This window comes from Neoarius graeffei, chromosome 18 (genome assembly GCF_027579695.1).
Source record: "Neoarius graeffei isolate fNeoGra1 chromosome 18, fNeoGra1.pri, whole genome shotgun sequence".
NCBI lineage: Eukaryota > Metazoa > Chordata > Actinopteri > Siluriformes > Ariidae > Neoarius > Neoarius graeffei.
In genome coordinates, this window is record NC_083586.1 from 30,996,707 (window position 1) to 31,023,718 (window position 27,012).

General features: G+C 42.4%; 1 protein-coding gene across 2 annotated transcripts in view; it reads left to right on the plus strand.

The window, feature by feature from the left end:
• setdb2 (SET domain bifurcated histone lysine methyltransferase 2) overlaps positions 1 to 22,336 on the plus strand; it is a 30,571-nt gene extending 8,235 nt beyond the window's left edge. The window contains exons 4-12 of one of the 2 annotated variants that reach the window (XM_060898678.1): positions 989 to 1,084; positions 5,441 to 5,537; positions 5,674 to 6,462; positions 12,793 to 12,962; positions 13,056 to 13,297; positions 17,075 to 17,126; positions 20,461 to 20,642; positions 20,725 to 20,813; positions 21,775 to 22,336. In XM_060898678.1, the coding sequence (XP_060754661.1) occupies positions 989 to 1,084; positions 5,441 to 5,537; positions 5,674 to 6,462; positions 12,793 to 12,962; positions 13,056 to 13,297; positions 17,075 to 17,126; positions 20,461 to 20,642; positions 20,725 to 20,813; positions 21,775 to 21,892 (1,835 nt within the window). In that variant the 3' untranslated portion in view covers positions 21,893 to 22,336. Of the gene's footprint in view, positions 1 to 988; positions 1,085 to 4,546; positions 5,241 to 5,440; positions 5,538 to 5,673; positions 6,463 to 12,792; positions 12,963 to 13,055; positions 13,298 to 17,074; positions 17,127 to 20,460; positions 20,643 to 20,724; positions 20,814 to 21,774 lie in introns of those variants that run through there. The other variant, XM_060898679.1, reaches the window with a different exon arrangement.
• The last annotated feature ends 4,676 nt before the right edge of the window (positions 22,337 to 27,012 follow it).

The window sequence follows — 27,012 nt, forward strand, 5'->3', positions numbered from 1 at the left end:
GCTCACTCACTGACTGACTGACAGACTGTCAGTGACTGACCGACTGGCTTGCTCGCTGACCAACTGGCTTGCTCGCTGACTGACTCAGTTGCTTGCTCACTCGCTGACTGACTGACTAACTCACTCACTCGTTGACTGACTAACCAACTGGCTCGCTTGCTCACTCTTTGACTGACTTGCTTGCTGACCAACTGACTCGCTCACTCGCTGACTGACTGACAGACAGATTTTCTAAGTGACTGACTCGCTGACCGACCGACTGGCTCACTCGCTGACCGACTTGCTTGCTGACTGACTCACTCGCTTGCTCACTTGCTGACCTGCTCACTCGCTGACCGACTCACTCGTTGACTGGCTGGCTTGCTCATTCACTCGTTGATCGGCTGGCTCATTTGCTCACTCGCTGACCGAAAGGCTGGCTCGCTCATTCACTCGTTGACCAACTTGCTCGCTTGCTGACTGACCAACTGGCTCGCTGACCGGCCGACCCACTGACTCACTCGCTGACCGACCAACTGACTGACTCACTCTCACTGACCAACTGGCTCATTCACTGACTGTTTGTTTGTCAGCACTTTATCCTGTTTATGTTCCATTCAAGGGAAACTGTAATGCTAAAACATACAGAGACCTCATATACAATTGTGTGCTTCCACTTTGTGATGACAGTTTGGGGAAGATATGAGTGTAATGGTCAGGTATCCAGAAACCTTTGGCCATATAATGTCTAAATAAATTTGTGTGACGGTAGTTGTCACAATGTTGGCATTTTGTGATTAATTGAAATCTCTTGCACTTAAATTAAGCTATATTGTGACTTAAAGAAAACTGTGTATTGGACAAGGGTTGCATCAGGGATTGTGAAGTTTAAAATAGTATTTCAGTCATCATCCATAACATTACAGTGAATGTATCCCTAACAGTCGTTACATTCCTGCATCGTCCTGTTCTTGTTTGAATGTTTTGCTACTTGTGTGCTGTTTCTCAGGCTACATTCAGGGCATGAACATTATCATGGAGTCAGAGGTGTCGCTGACTGCAGCTCTGAGGACTGATTCCTTTGAGGAGGTGCTGATTGGTGAAGGTAGTATCCTCCTGAATTACATAAATATTCTCACAGTTCCCCAAGCATCCTTATGTCATCTTGATCTTCAGAAACAATTTTTCTCATTCTGTGTTGGAGAGTTTTGATAAACGGTTCTGACTAATCATGCTTAGGACTTTTTTTTTTTTTTTTCTTTAAATTATGAGCGCAAATAATGGAGAAAATTCCTTTTTCTCTTCCTTTTACATTTTTCTTCCTTAACTTCCATTCTTCAAACTCAGTCCACTGAGAATTGGGCTTGGTGTAACATTTTATCTTTAAAAGATCTGATAAGCTTTCACACGGACACTCAATTTTCTGCGCGTGTGTGTTTTAAAAATTATAATCATGATTTTGGTTCCTTGGTTAGGTTAACATATAGTTGAGTTCGGAAGTTTACGTGAATGTCATGATAATATTGGGCTTTCGGTGATGTCTTTGAACTGTTCTTTCTTTGTGACAGAATAATTGTACAACGTACATCTTTAATAGAAAAGAAAAAGTTTCACCTTGACCAGATGCTTTTGGTAGCCATCAGCAAGCTTCTGGCAGAATTCTGGTTGGATATCTGACCACTTTTCTTGGCAGACTTGGTGGTGTTCAATTAAATTTGTGTGTTTCATGGCATGGGCCTGACTTTTAAGCACAGTGTACATATCTTCAATAGGGTCGAGCTCAGGGCTTATTTTAAGCTTAATGTTCGCCTGCTTTCTCCTCCACAACCAGCTGTGATGTGTGTTTGAGGGTCACTGTCCTGCTGGAACACCCAGCTGTGTCCAAGTTTCAACCGTCTAGCTGATGGTTTGAGGTTATGCTGAAGAATTCTGAGGTAGTCCTCGTCCTTCATTATTCACTTTGTCCAAAGCACCAGTTCTACTGGCAGCAAAACAGCCCCAGAGCATGATGCTACCACCACCATGCTTAACAGTTACTAGAGTGTTCCTCTGTACCTTTGGTCATTGTGGCCAAACGACTCAATCTTTGTCTCATCTGACCATAAAACTTAACTCCAGAAGGCTTTTTGTCTGTCCATGTGGTCAGCTGCAAACTTTAGTCGAGATTGAAGGTGTTGATTTTTGGAACAGGGGCTTCTTTCTTGGATGGCAGCTTATTAGTCCATGGCGATGTAAAACTTGCTTGACTGTAGACAGTGACACTGGTGTTCCAGCAGCTTCCTGTGCCTTGGTGGTTCCTGTATTGTTCTGAACCAAGTTCCTCTCAGCTGAGAGTGACAGTTTGGGTCTTCTTCCAATAAAGTGGCTACACCTCCCAAGAACTTGTACTTGCATGCAGTTGTTTAGAAATGGCTCCAAAAGACATTCCTGATCCTCTTCCTCAGATCTGCACCGAGTTCCTTGGACTTTCCCATTGTACTGCGTGTTGGTCAGTTCAATGACTGCTCTCAAACAAACTCTTTTTATGTTTGCACAGAGAAGCTACCAGCTGTAATCAATTATGATCATGACAGGAAGTTAAGAGTCTTGGCCATGGCAAATTAAAAGACATTTTGGAACTTTCAGCGCCACTAAGTGGGTGGGTGTGTGTGTGTGTGTGTATTTTTGACATTGTATATATAATTCTGATCCTGTGTTGATTTTCAGAGAACTCAAAATAGATTAAAACTTTTGCACCAAACTCTTGTTTTATTTTCTATTAAAGATGTATGTTCTACAATCATTCTGCCACAGAAAAAGACCAGTTCACAGAACTCAATGAAAGCTTAATATTTCCATGACTTTCATGTCCATGAGGATATTCATGTCCCTCAATGTAAACTTCTGACTGTACTGTAATTAACTGTAGCATTGGTAAGTTTAGCTATTGACCTTGGTACTGTATATTAAATCATGAGCTTCATATTCATACATTTTGCTCTGTTGAATGCGTGTGTGTTTTTACATACAGTGGGGCAAAAAAGTATTTAGTCAGCCACCAATTGTGCAAGTTCTCCCACTTAAAAAGACGAGAGAGGCCTGTAATTTTCATCATAGGTACACTTCAACTATGAGAGATAGAATGGGGGGAAAGAATCCAGGAAATCACATTGTAGGATCTTTAATGAATTAATTGGTAAACTCCTCGGTAAAATAAGTATTTGGTCACCTACAAACAAGCAAGATTTCTGGCTCTCACAGACCTGTAACTTCTTCTTTAAGAGGCTCCTCTGTCCTCCACTCGTTACCTGTATTAATGGCACCTGTTTGAACTCATCAGTATAAAAGACACCTGTCCACAACCTCAAACAGTCACACTCCAAACTCCGCTATGGCCAAGACCAAAGAGCTGTCAAAGGACACCAGAAACAAAATTGTAGACCTGCACCAGGCTGGGAAGACTGAATCTGCAATAGGTAAGCAGCTTGGTGTGAAGAAATCAACTGTGGGAGCAATTATTAGAAAATGGAAGACATACAAGACCACTGATAATCTCCCTCGATCTGGGGCTCCACGCAAGATCTCACCCCGTGGGGTCAAAATGATCACAAGAACGGTGAGCAAAAATCCCAGAACCACACGGGGGGACCTAGTGAATGACCTGCAGAGAGCTGGGACCAAAGTAACAAAGGCTACCATCAGTAACACACTACGCCGCCAGGGACTCAAATCCTGCAGTGCCAGACGTGTCCCCCTGCTTAAGCCAGTACATGTCCAGTCCCGTCTGAAGTTTGCTAGAGAGCATTTGGATGATCCAGAAGAGGATTGGGAGAATGTCATATGGTCAGATGAAACCAAAATAGAACTTTTTGGTAAAAACTCAACTTGTCGTGTTTGGAGGAGAAAGAATGCCGAGTTGCATCCAAAGAACACCATACCTACTGTGAAGCATGGGGGTGGAAACATCATGCTTTGGGGCTGTTTTTCTGCAAAGGGACCAGGACGACTGAGCCGTGTAAAGGAAAGAATGAATGGGGCCGTGTATCGTGAGATTTTGAGTGAAAACCTCCTTCCGTCAGCAAGGGCATTGAAGATGAAACGTGGCTGGGTCTTTGGGCATAACAATGATCCCAAACACACCGCCCGGGCAACGAAGGAGTGGCTTCGTAAGAAGCATTTCAAGGTCCTGGAGTGGCCTAGCCAGTCTCCAGATCTCAACCCCATAGAAAATCTTTGGAGGGAGTTGAAAGTCCGTGTTGCCCAGCGACAACCCCAAAACATCACTGCTCTAGAGGAGATCTGCATGGAGGAATGGGCCAAAATACCAGCAACAGTGTGTGAAAACCTTGTGAAGACTTACAGAAAACGTTTGACCTCTGTCATTGCCAACAAAGGGTATATAACAAAGTATTGAGATGAACTTTTGTTATTGACCAAATACTTATTTTCCACCATAATTTGCAAATAAATTCTTTTAAAAATCAGATAATGTGATTTTCTGGATTTTTTTTTTTCTCATTCTGTCTCTCATAGTTGAAGTATACCTATGATGAAAATTACAGGCCTCTCTCATCTTTTTAAATGGGAGAACTTGCACAATTGGTGACTGACTAAATACTTTTTTGCCCCGCTGTACATACTACATATGTTAATCTTTAACATTTTATTAATTTCATCATACATGTGCCACACTGTCCACCCTTAATATTAATACATTTTCACATTTAAGAAATACTCACCAGCCACTTTAATAGGAACTTGTTTTTGATTCTAAGATCCCTGTTCTTGGCTGCAGGATGCTGAGATGCTTTTCTGCTCACCATGGTAATAAAGAGTTGCTATGAGTAATTATATCCTTCCTGGCAGCTCAAACCAATCTGTCCATTTTCCTCTGACCTCTCATCAACAAGGCGTTTGTTTCCACCCACAGAACTGGCACTCACTTGCCTCAATGTTTTTTTGTTTTTTGCACCATTCTGTGTAAACTCTACAGACTGCTGTGTGAAAACCCCAGGAGATCAGCAGTTTCTGAAAGACTCAAGCCAGTCCATCTGGCTCAAACCAACACCTACGCCACAGTGAAAGTCACACTTTGAGATCACAATTTTTCCCGTTCTGATGTTTGAACATTAGCTGAAGCTCTTGATTTGTATCTGCATGATTTGATGTACTGTGCTGCTGCCAAGGGATCGGCTGATTAGAGAACTGCATCAAACAGCAGGTGGATGGGAGTTCCTAATAAATTGGCCGGTGAATGTATAAACTTGGTTATCGATATGAAGGTAATTTTTTTTTTTCTGATTTAAAATTATTAATATTGATGGAAGTAAGTATTATCATGATCAAGTTTGGTCATTCTCATGCAGCGCCTCTGCTAATCAAGATTTTAATTCTGAGACTAAATGTCTTTCTGAATAAATGGGTACATTAACATGGCTGCGTTCTAATGTCACTTTTACTACACGACCATATTTTCTTACAGACATACTGACGGTGTCTGTATCAGACTCACACTGCACTATTTTGAAAATGAAGGATGTACCTGTGCCAGAAGACTCCTTACATGACGATGTGTCAAGGTTGATTTTTTTTTTTTTTCCCCCCTTGCATTATCCTGTTTTGTCTTTTGCTTTCTCAGACAGTTTCCTCCGTTTGAACACACTGCTTCTTTGTGTGTGTGTGTGTGTGTGTGTGTATTTATTTATCTTTTTAAAGGAACCTGGAATTCAGTTCAGACAACAGTCAGATGTCTTCATCAGGCAGAAACGATGCTATTTTATCTCGGATGTTGGATACATATGACTATATGACTCTGCTGTCACCAACAAATCTTTTATCTGATGACCAGTTGGCCCCTGTGTCGCCTGTCCAGCTTTCGTATCAGCAGCACGACTGTAGCCCCGCCTGTCTCCCTCACCTCCCGTCGCACTCGGACCACTTTCTCGGCCACAACCCCTTGCGAGTGCCTCTCCTCTGTCACTTCCAGCGGCAGTGTGCCAAGCCACTCATGCTTTCAGCACAGGAAGAATTGGACTTGGACGTGCTCTACAAAGCCCCGTGTGGGCGGGGCTTGCGCTGCATGGATGACGTGTATCAGTTCTTACAGCAGACTAAAAGCCTTGGGGTCCTGCAGCAGACCAACTTCAGCTTCAATCCACAGGTACTGCCAGAGCGGCAGGCCCAGCCAAGACCACTTGCCCCTGCTTCACCTCTTCCCACAACCAGTATTTTTGAGAGGGACATAAGCCGTGGGATGGAAGCTGTCCCGGTTACTCTCTGTAATGACTTGGATGGTGTACGGCCGAAAGAGTTCCGCTATCGTAAGGATCGCTGGCCCCACGGCTGCTTCTTAAGCAAGGCGCCATTTTTCCTGACCTGCTGTGACTGCACGGATGGATGCACGGACACTTCCAGCTGTTTGTGTCTTCAGCTGTCTTTAAAGGCCGGTGCAAAGCCAGACCAGCTTTACAGCCACCACCGACTAAATGAGCCTGTGTCCACGGGGTAAGAACATAAACAGCTCATGTTTTAGAAAATGAACAATACCTTGCTGATTTTATTTTAGTTTACTGTGAACAAAAGTAGCCAAAAAAAAAAAACCACACCCAACCACTAATGGAGTTTCCATTCACCTATTTTTATGTGAAAGGAAACACAGGAACTCTGCCTTTGCGTGCTGCAGCGGTATGTTTAATCTTCAACTAAGCAGAGATCACTTAGATTTGTCACTTTCAGATGACGGTTAAAACAGCATTGTACTCTTTCATTCAACTGCCAGGTTGTAGCTAATTTAACAGCATCACCGTGTGATCAACTCTCAGCATCCCACTTGGCATTTTGAGAAATAAAGACCTGTTTAACGTGCAGTAAAATGCATTTCCATGTAAGCTATACCAAATAGAGCTTCGTGGCATTGTACTAGAGGAAATACTGAAGGAAAATGGCGCTATAAAGAAAATTCTCACAAAGCAGAGAGAGAGAGAGAAAGAAAGTAACAAGGGCAAGCACAAGTCATATTGACTGTAATGACTATTTACAAGACAAGCTCACTTTCCTTCAGGGCTTTATAAACTCAGACCCGATGTTGCTGCAGGAATGAGCATTACTTTAAAGGTGGTTCATTTTTGTCACGCCCACCTTCTACAGTGAAAGAGGTTTCCAAAGACGTTTCCATCTCAGTTATCTGTAGATTGCACATGCAAGTGCGTTCTTCTTTACTTTGTTGTATTTTCAAAGCGTTTAAAGACCGTGAGGTATCGGGCAGCTCTGCTGTGACTTTTTAAACTAATTTAATTGGCCACTTGTGTAACACTTATAGTCGTCGGCGGCTGTCCATCACTAGCGATGATGACTGCTTCATTAGGATGCGCAGATGGGCCACGCGTAATTCTCCTCTCCTAACGAAGCACCTTGCACAGTAAGGTAAGACAAACGATGTTGTGCCCCCATCGTGTTGTCTGTCTGGACCTCCAGACCTGATGCCAAGTGGTGCACAAAAGTACCACAGACCTGACGGGTATGGAAGTTACCCCGCAGTGACAACTGACTTGCCACATGATGCCATCCACTGGCCATTTGATTGGCTCTTCAGCATGCCGTCTGGTGGTGTGCCATTGACCCTGTTGGGTTCATCTGCCACATTGCACCGAAAAACACCCTGCTCAGGCCTCAACGTTAACTTTTGACACCTCAAATGTTTGCCCCCCCCGAATTTCCTCATCTCATCTCATTATCTCTAGCCGCTTTATCCTTCTACAGGGTCGCAGGCAAGCTGGAGCCTATCCCAGCTGACTACGGGCGAAAGGCGGGGTACACCCTGGACAAGTCGCCAGGTCATCACAGGGCTGACACACAGACACAGACAACCATTCACACTCACATTCACACCTACGCTCAATTTAGAGTCACCAGTTAACCTAACCTGCATGTCTTTGGACTGTGGGGGAAACCGGAGCACCCGGAGGAAACCCACGCGGACACGGGGAGAACATGCAAACTCCGCACAGAAAGGCCCTCGCCGGCCACGGGGCTCGAACCCAGGACCTTCTTGCTGTGAGGCGACAGCGCTAACCACTACACCACCGTGCCGCCCCCCCCCCGAATTTCCTTTTGTCGTAAAATTTTGCGGTATTTCGGAAAGTTTTCAAGTACACGGTTCAAGGCAACACTGATGCGTTTTCTAAGGGTGCAATTCAGTTATTTAGACAAAAGTACGTTTTTTAAAAAAACATTTTATTTTTAAAAACATATTTATTTCTACAACAGAAGACAAAACAAGCCCTGAAAACATAAATCAGTACCATATATGTAAGATTTGCGTATGGTACTAATACGTAATACGTCTTTTTAAATAGAGTTATATTTATCTATGGGATAATTCACTATGTAAATGATCTGTATTTACTGTAGAGGGTGTGGTTTACTATTTGAGACACAAAAGCATGTCTTTCCATTTTACTGAATGTACTCACCACTAGCTTTTTTCTTTTCTTTCTTTGTTTATTTATTTATTTTTACATACAGTGCTCAGCGTAAATGAGTGCACCCCATTTGAAAAGTAGCATTTTAAACAATATCTCAATGAACACAATTTCCAAAATGTTGACAAGACAAAGTTTAACATAACATCTGTTTAACTTATAACGGGAAAGTAAGGTTAATAATATAACTTAGATTACACATTTTTCAGTTTTACTCAAATTAGGGTGGTGCAAAAATGAGTACATCCCACAACAAAAACTACTCCATCTAGTGCTTTGTATGGCCTCCATGATTTTTAATGACAGCACCAAGTCTTCTAGGCATGGAATGAACAAGTTGGCGACATTTTGCAACGTCAATCTTTTTCCATTCTTCAACAATGACCTCTTTTAGTGACTGGATGCTGGATGGAGAGCGATGCTCAACTTGTCTCTTCAGAATTCCCCATAGGTGTTCGATTGGGTTCAGATCAGGAGACATGCTCGGCCACTGAATCACTTTCACCCTGTTCTTCTTCAGAAATCCAACAGTGGCCTTAGATGTGTGTTTAATCATGTTGGACAAGTGCACGGCGACCAAGGACATGGAGTGATGGTAGCATCTTCTCTTTCAGTATAGAGCAATACATCTGTGAATTCATGATGCCATCAATGAAATGCAGCTCCCCTACACCAGCAGCACTCATGCAGCCCCACATAAGGACACTGCCACCACCATGTTTCACTGTAGGCACCATGCATTTTTCTTTGTATTCCTCACCTTTGCAACGCCATACATACTAGGCGGGCTTTTTTGTGCCTGGGCTTTAGGAGAGGCTTCTTTCGTGGACGGCATCCATGCATGCCATTCCTCTGCAGTGTACGCCGTATTGTGTCACGGGAAATAGTCACCCCAGTTTGGCTTTCTGCTTCTTTAGATAACTGCAGTGAACTTGTATGCCGATTTTCTTCAACCCTTCTCATCAGAAGATGCTCCTGTCGAGGTGTTAACTTCCGTGGATGACCTGGACGTCTCTGTGAGATGGTTGCAGTTCCAGCTTTCTTAAATTTTTGTACCACTTTTGCTACAGTATTCTGACTGATAAGTAAAGCTTTGCTGATCTTCTTGTAGCCTTCACCTTTGTGGTGTAAAGAAATTATTTTCTTTGGGGAATTCTGAAGAGACAAGTTGAGCATCGCTCTCCATCCAGCATCCAGTCACTAAAAGAGGTCGTTGTTGAAGAATGGAAAAAGATTGATGTTGCAAAAATGTCGCCAACTTGTTCATTCCATGCCTAGAAGACTTGGTGCTGTCATTAAAAATCATGGAGGCCATACAAAGTACTAGATGGAGTAGTTTTTGTTGTGGGGTGTACTCATTTTTGCACCACCCTAATTTGAGTAAAACTGAAAAATGTGTAATCCAAGTTATATTATTAACCTTACTTTCACGTTATAAGTTAAACAGATGTTATATTAAACTTTGTCTTGTCAACATTTTGGAAATTGTTTGTGTTCATTGAGATATTGTTTAAAATGTTACTTTTCAAAGTGGGTGGACTTATTTACGCTGAGCACGGTATATATGTGGACGTCCTGATGTCAACCCGGGAAAACGTAAAGGGCACCAGCGACCACTCATAGTGATGAAAAGCACAAATGCTCATGCGTACCTGAAGCGAGCCAATCAGAATCACCGTTACAAATCGGGAAGGAAAAAAAAACAAAATGGCGGTCACGGGAGGTGAGGATGCTGGTTAAATACGTCGTTTTTTTGTAATGTACTCACTTGAAAATCATTTTTATGCTTAAAGAAGCCAACCATAGGTACGCCCGAACGGGCCTAACTTGCTAAAATATATCTACCCAAGCATCTTGGTCGGGCATTCGGGCAACGCCTGGTGTTGAGGCTTGCTGCTGCCAGCACCTTATTGGTGATGTACTATGTAACCCATAGCTGGAACCCAGGCAGGTGCTACCACTCTGGGTCAGAGCGGACCTGGGAGCAACGGTGATTAAGGGGTAACTCCACTTTCCCCAATACTCAAGTCCTCCCAGACCTGAGACTCACCACCGGTTGCAGTTTGAAGTCCAAACCCAGGACTAAAGCACATATAGTACAAAGATTTACATTGGTTTTAAGTTTATTGAGTCTGAGTTTGTCAATAATGCAACAGTTGGCTGACATTAGAAGTCCACTGATATGCCTCTTAGCCTCCTATTGCTACTAATACGTACACTACCGTTCAAAAGTTTGGGGTCACCGAAACAATTTTGTGTTTTCCATGAAAAGTCACACTTTTATTTCCCACCATAAGTTGTAAAACGAATAGAAAATCTAGTCAAGACATTTTTCTGGCCATTTTGAGCATTTAATCGACCCCGCAAATGTGATGCTCCAGAAACTCAATCTGCTCAAAGGAAGGTCAGTTTTATAGCTTCTCTAAAGAGCTCAACTGTTTTCAGCTGTGCTAACATGATTGTACAAGGGTTTTCTAATCATCCATTAGCCTTCTGAGGCAATGAGCAAACACATTGTACCATTAGAACACTGGAGTGAGAGTTGCTGGAAATGGGCCTCTATACACCTATGGAGATATTGCACCAAAAACCACACATTTGCAGCTAGAATAGTCATTTACCACATTAGCAATGGATAGAGTGTATTTCTGATTAGTTTAAAGTGATCTTCATTGAAAAGAACAGTGCTTTTCTTTCAGAAATAAGGACATTTCAAAGTGACCCCAAACTTTTGAACGGTAGTGTATTAGCAACTGTACTAATAACTTGGTGAGGAGTGACGAAATGGCAGGTAGAACAACATGAAATTGGCAATGTTACACCACTGTTGACTTAACGTACAAGTTTTAAAACCCAGTGGTCCCCTGAAGTGCTTTCCTTTTTACATTACGCGTTTCGGGAATATTGCTTTGGAGAGAACAAAGAAGGAAGGGGCTGTATTTTTGTTTTTCAACAGCCATCTCCTTCTGATTATACCTTTTTAAGAAAACCTGACTGGATGGGACGGAAAATCTGGTCAAGTCTGTCCACAAAACTGAAACCGTTCTATTAAATAGTGTAATGAATAATGTGATAGTCTAGTACACTACCCTAGACGCACTATATACAGGATGGCATAATGTATTGACGTGTTGTATATTTAAATAATATTGGCTGGCTGGTATATCAGATATATTCCCTTCATATCATGCCAGCTGAATGGAATATATCTGACAGACCATGAAAAAAAAGCCAGCCAATGTTATTACATACACATTCTTGTCAGGTGTTCAACACGTCTTTCTCGTTCAAAATTCTCTCAAAATCTTCCGTATTTAATGAAGCAAACCCGGCAGCCATGTTTTTTTTTTTGTTTTTTTTTTTTTTGTTTTACAAATTCTCAGTTACTCGCTAGCGCGGAAGTTTTACCTCTCCGACGTGTGATGTAATGTTGTCTTGACAACCATGCAACATCGTGAACCATATTCAACGCTCATTCTCCGTTGGGTAGAGTGACGTAATACACGTAGGATAAGCGATATGCTAACGATATTGCATGCTATCAAACCTGTTAGAAGGGAATAGAATATGTTTTTATTCCAATGAAAAAGTGTCCTGTATCTGTAATAATTAATTTGATATCCTTCATCAAAAAATTCCTGTGCAGGAATTGGCCAAGGATGGCTCACGTGACGTAAAATAGTTCCACCATTGATTAAGCAGTGTATCTCATGACGTCAAAAATGGAAAGAAAAAAGAAAAGGATATGGTGCGAGTCAGTTGTGGTACTGTATATCCTGGATATACCATGAACTGATGTCACAGATTCAAGCGATACGGCCGACTCGAGTCACAGCTGTGGGTCTGCGAGCATTTCTGTGTGTAGAGCTACATATCAGGATCATGCCGAGCGAGGCAGGCGATAGCATGGTACATTGTACATGCGCAAGTCGAAGGTCACTCTGATGTAAAGAACAAACATGGCTGCCTCCAGTGAGTTTATGCCGAGATTCAATCTTAACACTTTTTTAGTTTGGAATTTTTTTTTTTTAAAAGATTTTTCACCTTTATTGGATAGGATAGTATAGAGACAGGAAATGAGTGGGAGAGAGAGACAGGGCGGGATCGGGAAATGACCTCGGGCCGGAATCGAACCCGGGTCCCCGGATTTATGGTATGGCGCCTTATCCACCTGAGCCACGATTAACATTAACATTTGATTAACATTAGTATTTGGTTTATTGATTTATATAATATTTTTCCCATATAAATTGCAGTAGTTGAAGTAGTTACAGTAGAATTAGAGTAGTTGACGGACACCTGACGAAACCAGACCAACTTTGCTTTGTATAATGTCCATATAACGTCTTCACAGGCTGTATGAATGTGGTCCATGGTGTGGGTGCCAGAAAAGCAGTTGTCAGAATCGTGTGGTTCAGCACGGACTCCGTGTCCGCCTGCAGGTGTTTCGCACCAATGACAAGGGATGGGGCGTGCGCTGCCGTGACGACCTCGACAAGGGCACCTTTGTCTGTACTTGCGCAGGTAAATGATCACGTAGCTTTGAGATGTGTGCGTATTTTTCCTGTATGACCTTTGAATATTGGAAAGCAAATGTATTTTCGTGTCACATCCTAGGTGTGGTCTTCAGACTCGAGCAGAACTTAGAGGAGCCCGTTCTCTCTAAAATCCAGAAGGAGGAGCAGCTGTCGGACGACGAGGTGGAGGTGGTGGAGGAGTGGACGCTTCCTTCAGGGCAGAAGAAAACAGTCACTGAGACACTGGACACCTCTCCACCTCTTTATGTTCCTGTCATTCAGAGGCCTGCAGACCAGCCATCTGCACCGCTGGATGGGCAGAGGGAACAGCTGGAACACTTGGTTAGTTATCATGTCTCATACTTTTGATATAAAAGAAAAGGGAATTGTAATTTTGTATTACATAACAGTTAGGTGCAGTTAATTAATCTGATTGATTGGACAAGCAGCGTTGTGGGAGTGTATGTATCACTCTGCTTGTCTGTGTTTGCTACGCAACGTTCTAGCAATTACATTGAAACAGTTACTACACTTAAAGCGAATGTAATGCCTCTAACGCTACGTTCACACTGCAAGGCTTAATGCTCAATTCCGATTTTTTTGTGAAATCTGATTTTTTTTTTGTGAGGTCGTTCACATTAACAAATATATGCGACTTGTATGTGATCCTCAGTATGAACGAAAAGCGACCTAAAAGTGTTCCGCATGCGCATTGCAGGATACGACGACGTCACACGCAGTGAGCATAGCCAGTGTTTACGGAAGTAAAACCGCCCGGTTGCGGTATGACCCATCCAATCTAGCTTGAATAGCTGCACCCCCCCCCAAATGGAAATCAGCTCCCTAACCTCTGCGTCCTTCCATTGAGAAGATTCAGAACCTTCACAGCCCGAAGCGTCCCTCGCATTGATGTCATGCGCAGGGGCGCAGATACGTTTTTTGAACTGGGAGGGACAAAAAACTGGGGGGGGGGACAAAGCTGCCAGCAAACCAACCCCAACCCCGATATGCCTGTCAAACTTGTTGTTAGTAACCATAGCAACCAAGCTCGAGCTCGCAACCTGTGCAGTCTACGCAGCTCAACCAACCGAATATCAGTCTTTGTTTTGTTTTATGTGAGTTGTTGCAACTATGTATACACTGCTGTGCACCTCAATAAACCGAATGGTAATTAGTCTTTTGATTTTTCCGTGAGGTTTGCCTTATGCAAAGAAAGACAGCATAGACGTTTTTTCCTCCCTATAAGTGGGGGAGACCGAACGAGGTGAATTTAAATCTGGGTGGGACGAGTCCCACCCTCTATCTGCGCCCGTGGTCATGCGCCATGTTGTTGTAACTTTTTTTTGAGAGACCCGCCGCCTACTTCAGCGCAGAATAGTGACGTTTGTGGCTTGTTAATGACGTGTAAGTCGGATGAATGCGACCTGGCGGTTCAGACTGAAGTCGCATATGAAAAGAGCGGATAGGAATCGGAATTAGGACCACATATCCAAACGGCCTGGGTCGGATTTGAAAAAATCGGATCTGTGTCGTTCATATTGTCAATAAAAGATCGGATACAGGTCACATATGGGCGAAAAGATCGGATTTGAGTCACTTCAGCCTGCAGTGTGAACGTAGCCTAAACCCCACTTTTTTCCATGTACAAAGCAACAATCATGATGTTGATTGACCATGTGTTTTTGAACCATGATTGATCCGGAAGATCCCGAAAGGGTTTGTGATGTCGCATGTGTAACAATCCGGGTATCAGTTTCATTCCCGTGCGCAGCAGTGGTTAGACCAGTCTCGATATAGAATCACGTTTTGGAGAGAATTCTGATATCGATTGGGATTCTTATATGTCAGATGAAGCGGCAGATGATTATCAAGGGTATTCTAGAGTAAACGGTTATTTTTTTGAGCCCCCAAGACGAGAAACAGATGCCGGTTCACTCAGTTCACGACAGTCCCGCTCACCGCACCACCAGCCAGAGAGAACCGGAAACACAGATCGGTTTGTAGATTTTTATTCTAAGCCGGCTGCTGCAAAATATATGGAAAATATTTCCATGTACCTCAATAAATGCAGAAATGTAATCTTTAAAATGTACACTTGTCAGTGTAATTACTGAAAGAAAATTTGAAGACGTGGGCGATAATCGGGGAATCGACGAACTGTTCAAATGTCTTATCAAATGTCATTTATTAAATCAATGGGTTTCTTTTTACTCCAGTAATTCCCCGTTGTTCTGGTGGTGATGAATCAGATTTATTATAAAGAGGTGTTCACACGGCAACTTTTACTCCGGTGTAGCACCGGGGCTGCCCTGGTAGAGCGTTCACACGGTACAAAGTTATACCGGTGTCGCCCCTGAAAGCTGCTTAAACCGGTGCAAATCTAACCCTGCTCGGGAGGTGGTTTAAGAAATTTACTCCGGAGTAAATGCTAGTTTGCGGGGCAGCACCGATATAAAATGGGACGTCTGAACGCTACGGGGTAGACTCGCTACGCGTGAGGAGAGTTGATTACATACAGGCACTGCATAATTTGCATCCTGGTATTTTGCGCTTCCAAAATGGCGAATATCAACAACAACAGATCTGCGTGTCTTCCAGTGTTGCCAGATTGGGCGGTTTTAAGTGCATTTTGGCTGATTTGAACATATTTTGGGCTGGAAAATGTCAGCAGTATCTGGCAACACTGGTGTCTTCATCCACGTTGTTTTCCCGGCACTTGGTGATGCCATGACAACCGGGAAAAGGAAGTACATTTTCACGCATGTGCATATTTCATTTCCGCATTATTACTATTGTATAGCACGGTCGCAAAAACTGCCGTGTGAACGCAAGTGGGGCTGCACCGGTGCTAACACGCTTCTCTCTAGTAAGCAGGGTTGTGACGTGTGAACGCTCCACAACATTTACACCGGTGTAAGATATATCGCAACAAAATACATCAGTGCAGCATTGATACAAATATGTGCCGTGTGAACACCCCTTTAGTAGGTGATGCGAAATCTGCCTGCGTCGTTTGCACAAACCTCACCCACTGTCGCTTTAGATTAGTGTCGTTTCTCAGAAATTCGTGAACTGAATGTCCTGTCGTATATAGGTTTGAACATTCAAACGCAACACGGCGCTTTCATGTTATTTTTGTAAGATTCCGACAACAATATCCAATTTCAGCGAGTAAACAAGCACGGAGTCAGATGAACCGAAATGACCCAGATAACCGGGGTTCCACATATGACATCATGCGAGATTAGCCCTGAGGCAAGGCTGCCTTTTTCCGGGATCCGGACGCTGCGATTTATCAATAGTTTTTTGTGTTTGATAATAAAATAACAAATAATTAATATTATTTCCCCGCCTGCTTTATTAATTCATTTTGGTCGTTACTAATGATATATATTCATTTTAAAGCATTACAATAAGGCATTACATACGCTTTAAAACAGGCGTAAAACTCCATCCAGCTGTGGCTTCTGTCTGAACTGTTTCTGTTGACGGAACAAAACTAAACAGTTTTTGTCCATATCAGCATGTTGTGATCAATACTCTGCTGGTATTCAGTATAACGGTGAGATACTGCTTAAACAGCCTCATCATAATCTCAAGGAAAAGGACACATAAGCGCGTGTACGCCAATAAATTGAGATCTGAGATGGGAACATGCAAATCTGAAATTCACTGAACCTTCACCAGTAAACTAGTGTTGCAGGCTTTGTTTTTATGATGCAGTTATCCTTGGAGCAAAATCATTACATTTACAAATTGCTCCATTTCCTCCCACCAGACAGCTCTCTCCATCACACAGCTACTAGCCAGGTTTCCTCCGTGGCACGTGACGCTAACCGTCCGCGTGTTTTTGAACTGCTGCTCATGCAGCATCAGGGGCGATGTAACACTCGGAGGCAAGCGTAGTCCAACCATTTCTGTACGCATGAGCTCACACGCACTCATGATTGGCTAGTGTCGCTGTTATTGACCGCGCAGAGAGAGGATGCCATCCCTCCCTCCATCTCTTAACACTCGGCCTCAAACGGCTGTGGCGTCGTCGGGAGCCCCAGCACGGATTTTTAAATCGCAGCGTATCGATTCTTTTTCTAAATCAGATGTCCCATGTTGATTTTGCAGGATAACCAGGAGGAAATGAACACCTGTTCATCACCTAATCCCAATCACACAGGTAATACTTGTGCCTCATACTCATTAAAGAATGATAAAAGGATCGTTCATAGAGAAGTCATTTTTATATTTAAGTTTTTCCAGGAAATTGAGCCTACATGAACTGATGGCCTGTGTGTGTGTGTGTGTGTGTGTGTGTGTGTGTGTGTGTTTTTTGTTTAAAAAAAATGCTATAAGCCTTAAAGGAGTACGCCACCCCCAGGTGAAATTGAGTCAGTCCCTGCAGTCCCTAGAGTTGGATGAGTGAGCCAAAGCGTTTTGTAGCTGACCCAGCCATTGCCCTGATCTAGAAACGCCCCAGTTAGCTTAGCTTAGCGTAGTCGCTGTAATCCGGCGTGTCCAGCTAGCATGTCGTTGCAAAAGTGAATCAAATAACTCAAGATTTTTTATAATTATTTCTCATGACCTGTACATTCACATCGAGTACACATCAGTGCAAATTAACACGAAGGGATTTACTAGACCAATTTATATCTGGAACTATTTTCGGCCACAGCACAGGCAAAGCACCGCTGCAGGCGCAAAGACACCACGCAGCACCACAACTTAGTAGTCACGCTGGTGTATTGACAGAAGTTGAGGGTTTTCAGGTGCTGCGTGGTGTCTTTGCGCCTGCAGCGGTGCTTTGCCTGTGCTGTGGCCGAAAATAGTTCCAGATATAAATTGGTCTAGTAAATCCCTTCGTGTTAATTTGCATTGATATGTGTACTCGATGTGAATGTACAGGTCATGAGAAACAATTATAAAAAAATCTTGAGTTATTTGATTCACTTTTGCAACGACAATGCTAGCTGGACACGCCAGATTACAGCGACTACGCTAAGCTAAAGCTAACTGGGGCGTTTCTAGATCAGGGCAATGGCTGGGTCAGCTACAAAACGCTTTGGCTCACTCATCCAACTCTAGGGACTGCAGGGACTGACTCAATTTCACTTGGGGGTGGCGTACTCCTTTAAATATTGGCCATGTACGACAAGACTGAGTGGAATAACTGTTTTATTCTATCCACATTCACTGGATTTTGAGAAACAGCATTTTTAATCGGCAAAACGACCGTAGCAATTTGTGAAAAATTCTAAAATAGTAATTCTTGAAAATTAAAAAAGAAACTTGCCTACCATCAAATTTTTGTTGCCTTTTTTTTTGGGGGGGATTCTTCTTCTTTAGGGTTTTTTGGTGGTTGGCAAACCAACTTAAAGGTGCATTACCGCCATCGACTGTGCTGGAGTGTAGAACAGGAGATATTGGGTGGGGGATGATGACTATTCTTTTCAGCTACAGTTAGGTCCATATATATTTGGCCACTGACACAAATTTTGTTTTTTACCTGTTTACTGAAACATATTCAAGTTATATAATGGACATAAAGTCCAGACTCAGCTTTCATTTGAGGGTATCCACATTAAAATTGGATGAAGGGTTGAGGAGTTTCAGCTCCGTAACATGTGCCACCCTGTTTTTAAAGAGACCAAAAGTAATTGGACAATTGACTCAAAGGCTATTTCATGGGCAGGTGTGGGCAATTCCTTCGTTATGTCATTCTCAATTAAGCAGATAAAAGGCCTGGAGTTGATTTGAGGTGTGGTGCTTGCATTTGGAAGATTTTGCTGTGAAGAAAACATGCGGTCAAAGGAGCTCTCCATGCAGGTGAAACGAGCCATCCTTAAGCTGCGAAAACAGAAAAAACCCATCCGAGAAATCGCTACAATATTAGGAGTGGCAAAATCTACAGTTTGGTACATCCTGAGAAAGAAAGAAAGCACTGGTGAACTCATCAATGCAAAAAGACCTGGACGCCCACAGAAGACAACAGTGGTGGATGATCGCAGAATAATTTCCATGGTGAAGAGAAACCCCTTCACAACAGCCAACCAAGTGAACAACACTCTCCGGGAGGTAGGCCTATCAATAACCAAATCTACCATAAAGAGAAGACTGCACGGTGCAAGCCACTCATAAGCTTCAAGAATAAAAAGGCTAGATTGGACTTTGCTAAAAAACCCAACACAGTTCTGGAAGAGCATTCTTTGGACAGATTAAACCAAGATCAGCCTCTACCAGAATGATGGAAAGAAAAAAGTATGGCGAAGGCGTGGTACAGCTCATGATCCAAAGCATACCACATCATCTGTAAAACACAGCGGAGGCAGTGTGATGGCTTGGGCATGCATGGCTGCCAGTGGCACTGGGTCACTAGTGTTTATCGATGATGTGACACAGGACAGAAGCAGCCAGATGAATTCTGAGGTATTCAGAGACATACTGTGTGCTCAAATCCAGCCAAACTGATTGGTTGGCATTTCATAATACAGATGGACAATGACCCAAAACATAAAGCCAAAGCAGCCCAGGAGTTTATTAAAGCAAAGAAGTGGAATATTCTTGAATGGCCCAGTCAGTCACCTGATCTCAACCCAATTGAGCATGCATTTCACTTGTTAAAGACTAAACTTCAGACAGAAAGGCCCACAAACAAACAGCAACTGAAAACCGCTGCAGTAAAGGCCTGGCAGAGCATTAAAAAGGAGGAAACACAGCGTCTGGTGATGTCCATGAGTTCAAGACTTCAGGCAGTCATTGCTAACAAAGGGTTTTCAACCGAGTATTAGAAATGAACATTTTATTTACAATTATTTAATTTGTCCAATTACTTTTGAGCCCCTGAAATGAAGGGATTGTGTTTAAAAAATGCTTTAGTTCCTCACATTTTTCTGCAATCATTTTGTTCAACCCACTGAATTAAAGCTGAAAGTCTGAACTTCAACTGCATCTGAATTGTTTTGTTCAAAATTCATTGTGGTAATGTACAGAACCAAAATTAGAAAAATGTTGCCTCTGTCCAAATATTTATGGACCTAACTGTATTTCGGTTTCTTTTAAATACTTGATGACAATTTTTGGGGTTTTGTTTTCAAGTAGTTATCCCCCGCTGGCTGAAAGGCCCGAACGGGGATTATGTCATGGCGATGTCCTTCTGTCCCGGGAAGAGTACTCACCTTCTGAAATCAACTCCTCTCACAGTTTTTGGAGGAATTTCACGAAACTTGGCAGGATTCCTTGTTATATGTCAGTAATACACATGTTGCAATTTCATTCAATTCAGTCGCATTTTACCAGAGTTATGGCCGAGTTGCCAGCGAGGGATATTGTGCTCTCCGAGCACTCTTGTTTTTATTTTGTCCTTGGTTGGTTCAGCAACACGCGCCGCCATTTTGTTTTTCTCTACTCACGGTATACGAGCTGATAGCCTAGTACTAGAGTAGCCAATCAGAGCGCACGATTGCTCATATCCAGTGAATGTGGATAGAATAAATAATACATATTTATTTGTGTAGAAGTCAAAGCCCAACATAATGAAGGGGTGGTGAGGAAGAGGCTCCGGTTGGATGACGAGGGAAATGGTGGTGTTGTACGTCAAGATCAGATGGTTCCTAAAGCAGAAAGGAAACCTGGCTGTCAGGAAAAAATGTATTATCTTGATGCCTCAAAAGAAGGAAATGTGGCAAGGTTTATTAATGTAAGTAGAACAGAGTTAAATTTCGTTTAAACGGATAGGTGTTTGTGTTGTTCTAACGTTATCTCTTGTTTTGACCCCACAGCACAGCTGCAATCCCAACCTCTTTGTCCAGAATGTCTTTGTTGATACCCACGATCCCAAATTCCCAGTAATTGCTTTCTTTACATGCAAGTAAGTTCCTCAGGAGGATGGTACTTAAATTGCATATATCAGTAGATGCAACAGTCAAGCACTGTTTGGCATTTTTAGTCCTCGTTCAGTAAAATCCTGTGACTCAAGTTGATCAGTCAAGTTCATAAGATCTGTGCAGTTGGTTAACTTGCTCTTCTGTGCAGCACTTTTAGATCATGGGATTTACTTGTATTATTTTCCACCTCCGCACGTCTATCTCAGTTTAGTAGCTAAACGTGCTTTCTAAGGGTGTTTTCACACCTGGTCCCCTTTAAAGGAACCAGACTCAGTCCTCTTTAAGTGGACCAAAAAGTGGACCAACAGAAAAAGAACTCAGTTCTTTTTGTGTTCACACTGTGAATTTATTACAAAGAGGACTGGGTTCTCTTTCTGGTCCAGTTGAGCTTTGATGGGGCCTCAGTCCTCTTTCTGTTCACACCAGGTCCTCTAGAGCCCTCAGACCCCCAGTGCACGGAATTCTGGGTAATTTTCTCTTGAATCAAAATGTCTGCTGCCATGCTTGCCCTGCTGTATTCTTTGATCAAAATAGTGCGGATTAAGGAAAATAAATTTATTCCAGCGGCTGTGGTAAGTTCCAAAAGGAAGTTGAGTTTCCCTGCTACAGTCACGTGACCAACTACGGCAAACAAAGAAGGTTAAACTACAGTGAAAAAGGCGAAGTGAACCCGGTGCGCTTTTTGTTCACAATGCGCAGATTAGGCGAACCGTACCGTTGATTTTTAGCGAACCGTACTGAGACCACCTCCTGAGGTGGTCTCAGTTCGGTTCGCTTTAAAGGGGTCTGGGTACGGTTGGAGTGTTCACATATGCGCAAAAAATGCTGATTCATCGATCTGAGTTCGGTTAGATGGCTGAAAGGGACCAAGTGTGAAAACACCCTAAGACGCACCCCTCCACCCCCTTTCCAACCAGTGATGTGACTTGTTTGACTGTTTTACAGGCCAATCAGGGCGGGGACTGAGCTGACCTGGAATTATTCCTATAAAACAGGAAGTGATCCTGAGCACGAGGTACCATGTTTGTGTGGTTCGAAAAACTGCCAAGCGGTTATCATCTGATCATATGACCACACATGGGGAAGGTTAGGTCACCAATCAGGGGAAACAATAAGATGTAAGGCACAGGAAAGCTGGCACAACTGTGGATAAGAAATCTGTGCCACGTGGTTCATTGGAGTATTTCAGTAATAAAAGCGAACTGGTGAAGACGGTTGGTGTTTGATGGTATTTGTCTGGTGATTCTACACGGTTCTACTACAAACTGTTATTCTTTAATGGTTAGTATAACAGCAATGTTTTGGGTTGTTTTTTTTTTTAGTACAATCTTTGAAATAAAAGATTTCAGGGGAAAAAAAAAATGTCTGGATCTTTCACAGCTTTGACATGTTTGCACTCTTGGGTGCTAATATGGAATAAAGATATACTGATCCTCAAACCATTGTTCTGTAAATGCACTGTGTAATGTAATTTATAGTTTTATGAATTAAAACTGTATGAAAGGTCTCTAAATTGTGCTGCCTCCAGCTTGTCTTGGTTTGGTTTCTGTTGTAATGTCTGCCTATTGAAGAAAAGGGGTGTGTGTGTGTGTGTGTGTGTGTGTGTGTGTGTATAAAATTTAAAAAGCTATAAGCCTTAAAGGAGATGCGCAGAACCTTTATTTTTAAATAAATCTCCGTAGTATCTCCGTCCTTGACTCTTGTATGCTGCATAAATGGGAATTTAAAAAATATATATTTTTGAGAGTTAAAATCGACCGCAAAGTTGGCATTCGAGCTGAGCCAGCCAGCCCTGAGTGCATGACGTCACAGCGGTAACCGGTTTTAAGGCCGAGGCCTTTTACCAAAGTCATATACAGTGCCTTGCAAAAGTATTCATACCCCTTGAACTTTTTCACATTTTTCCACCTTACAACCACGAACTTAAAAGTTTTTTATTGAGACTTTGTGATAGACCAACACAGAGTAGCACATAATTGTGAAGTGAAACAAAAATGATAAATGGTCTTCAAAATTTTAAACAAATAAAAATCTGAAAAATGTGGTGTGCATTAGTATTCAGCCCCCCTGCATCAATACTTTGTAGAGCCACCTTTTGCTGCAATTACAGCTGCAAGTGTTTTGTGGTATGTCTCTACCAGCTTCGCACATCTAGACACTGAAATTTTTGCCCATTCTTCTTTGCAAAATATCTCAAGCTCAGCCAGATTGGATTGTCCTGTGCACAGATTCTCCCACTTGAGCTGTGGATTTCTGCAGCTCCTCCAGAGTGATCATGGGCCTCTTGGCTGCTTCTCTGACCAGTGCTCTCCTTGCTCGCTCTGTCAGTTTAGGTGGACGGCCATGTCTTGGTAGGTTTGCAGTTGTGCCATACTTTTTCCATTTTTGAATGATGGATTGAACAGTGCTTCTTGAGATGTTCAGAGCTTGGGATATTTTTTATAACTGTAACAAGAGTTCTAAGTGGGTGGAGCACAGAAGCACGGCAGGCCAGAACTGAGTTCTCAACAGACTCTTTATTATAGCTTTTCAGCTTAAACTATTCACATACACACACGCACGCACACAAATATCCAGGTTGGGGAGAAGCTCCCTTCCTCCGCTCTCCCTCTCCTCTTATAGGGCGCGGTCACTGGGGAAGACACACAAACACAGGTTAATGCCCGTCAGGTGCAGTGATTCCGCCACTTACCTTCCCCGACTCCGCCCTCCATTCACAGACCAACGCTTGACCACGCCCCCGCTGCCACAATAACCTAACCCTGCTTTAAACTTCTCCAGAACTTTATCCCTGACCTGTCTGGTGAGTTCTTTGGTCTTCATGATGCTGTTTGTTCTTCAGTGTTCTCTAACAAACCACTGAGGCCTTCACAGAACAAGTGTATTTATGCTGAGAGTAAATTACACACAGTAGGACTCTATTAACGAATTAGATGACTTCTGAAGGCAATTGATTGCACTGGATTGTATAGAGATCTTGCAGTCACGTGACCGGAAAGTACACAGCCGCCATCTTGTCGGTAAAAAACACAGCTGAATACTGCTGCACTCGTGTACAGAATGGATCAATTTCAACCGACGGACTACACGGCTCAGTTTTCTAATGAACAGATAACTAGATATATGTCTAAAATAAACGATCTACAGATTAGTGACCCTTATCGATTACCAGACGGAGTTTTCACGACCGTGTCGGTGGATGTTGAACTGCCAGCGGAATACCCAGACGTGTATAATTACCTCATTAACTTTCCCTCGCTGTTCAGTGGTGAAGCACTGCGTGCTTATAAATCTCTGGACAGTTATCTTTACAGGAATTCAGGATTTGTCAGCCGCGGCATCTTGTAAACAAGAAAATAACAGTCCTCATTGGATGGGTAAGTCACTTAAGTATTGAGTATAGCACTGACCAGCCGATTATAGAATAGAATAAGGTAATTCCAGCTGTAATTCCAAATCGTCCGTGTTGTTTACCATGGATCTGACGTTGGAGAGGTAGAGGCTTAGTAGTGGAGATCTGAGTGGCTGTTTTCTGAGCTTAGTCAACAGGCCGGCTCTGCAGCCTCGCTTTTGCTTCCGCTCCCGGTGCCGCCTCCTTCGCTTTGCTTCCGATAACAGTCCACGGAGACCCCGCTGGTCTCGCTATCTCATCCGGAAGGTTGTGCATGCGATGGAAATCGCTACAAACTGTCATTTTCTGCTGGAAACCCATGTCCAGTAAGTCCATACGGTTGTAGTGGATATTGAAGTCCGGTACAGACGAACAACACGCAAAAATACACACAAAAAACATAAACGTGCACAGGTAGGGAGAGCTTGTAGCTGCAGCCGTTGTAGTAGAATTGTATATAGTAGGGTTTTCCAGAAGAAAAGGTAGAAGTAGAAGGCAGAAATATGGCGTTTGACCGACAAGATGGCGTCTGTCACAATCTGGATCGGCTGTGACGTCACATGCAAGTGCTCCATTGAGAGGTATCGGAGTACAGGGGGCTGAATACTAATGCACACCACATTTTTCAGATTTTTATTTGTTTAAAATTTTGAAGACCATTTATCATTTTCGTTTCACTTCACAATTATGTGCTACTCTGTGTTGGTCTGTCACATAACATCTCAATAAAAAAACTTTTAAGTTTGTGGTTGTAAGGTGGAAAAATGTGAAAAAGTTCAAGGGGTATGAATACTTTTGCAAGGCACTGTAAATAAACATTTATGGTGAAAGTAAGAAATCCTGTTACCGACTTGCTCAACTAAGACTGATTTGACTTCATTGATTGTGGGTTGACTCTCATTAAAACAGGATAGGTGCTATAACTTATGCAACATGTACATGCATGCATTTTCACTGATAAAACGTAAAAGGCTCATTAAATAATCAGATGAACTGAGACAATCACATTCTGAAGCAAATTAAATAATCTTATACCGCTAACTTAAATACACAATACAAGTTACACGTATTAATCTAAATGCAGGTAAACAATGAGTTTTTTTGTTGTTTTGTATCCAAATGAGAGTCGGAGCTTTACCCATCTGTGTTCTCACTTCTTGAAGGCCAATCTTGTTGCTGATTGTTTTGAAACAATCTGACTTTCAGTTGTTCGTTCAGTTCTCTGTTCATTCGCTTCTTCCACGTAAGAGCGAGATATTGTTGCTGAGGCAAGCATATCCAGTGGAGAAATCAGACAGCTGGTCCACTCATTCTCCATACGGAGTACTCCGCCATTACTGCTCGGCTCAGGCAATTACTGAAACCCGGTACGGAACGTCACTGGTTTTAGCAACAACCGTGGGGAGGTCGTTGCCTGAGCGATAATGTTCCGTCCCGGGTTTTGGCAACAACCCTCGGCTCACACTCCGGGAGAACTGATGCAACTGAACTTACTTTCCTTTTCTTGTAGTTTTCTTTTCCTTTAACTGTTGGTACTGCACCCTCTTTCAATACGGGCTTATAGCCAACGCTCCTCAACAGATCAGAGGTCTCGTATGAGTCCTCAGTAAAATGTGCAGAGCAGAGGAGAGACCGCTTCGTAGGCGCCCAATGTGCCCGTGAATTTCTTGCAAAACGCGTCCAGATCTTTGCAGTTTGAACATTCTTGGGCCATGAATGCAACGTAAATCCACCTTCTGTTGTGTTGCTGCACCGGCCAGCAACACATCTACGTGGCATGGTGATAAATTGGCTCAAAATGGAGGATCGGAGTTGCAGTCAGCTCTGCGCTTTAGTATAGCGGAATTGGCGATGAGACCGATAGACTTTTTGTTGTGATGTCACATATGTCAAGGTCGTTCACTCAGACCGCTACCTATATAAATCATTTTAATTGTAAAAATTACTATATTAGATTTATTGTTAATGCTTAAAACTATTCCTGTGCCGTTCTTGAGGTCTCAAGGCATTTATAAACGAAAAGTGAGGCCATCACCTTTAAATATTGGCTATAAGCCATGTACGACAAGATTGAGTCGAATAACTGTTTTTATTCTTTCCACATTCACTGGATTTTGAGAAACGGCACATTTTTATTTTTTGCAAATTTGATAATTTTTTACAAAACATCCGACAAAATCATTTCCGCTTAGGCAGACTTTTTAAAAACCTATCGATAGCTGCACGAATTGACTTTAGTGGTTTTGTTTGTTTTGTTTTGTAGAAAGTGCTGTATTGCTGTCGTGCCGAGGTATAGAATGGCATTAGACATTTGTTTAATTCTTCCTTGGACATTTCAGTTATGTAATTTTCAAACTACTTTGAGTTTTTGAACCAGTTTTTTTTTTTTTTTAAATCAAGTTCTAATGCTTAAAAGATGAAGAATGTAAACAAGCTGGCGAAATGACTAACAATTTGTGAAAAATCCTATAATAGTAATTCTTACCATCAAATACTTTCATTCCATATTTTGTTGCTTTTTTGTATTTTTTTTTTTCAGGTTTTGTTAAGTAGTTTTTATTTTGTCCTCGGTTGGTTCAGCAACACGCTCCGCCATTTTGTTTTTCTCTACTCATGGTGTATGAGCTGATAACCTAGTAGTAGGCAATCAGAGCATACACTTGCTCACATCCAGTGAATGTAGATATAATAGATAGATAGATAGATAGATTTTTAAAAAATTTGTTTTGTATTTTGAGACACAATATATATAGTGGAGCCTATTCCTCATCACTGGTACACTTTATGACCTG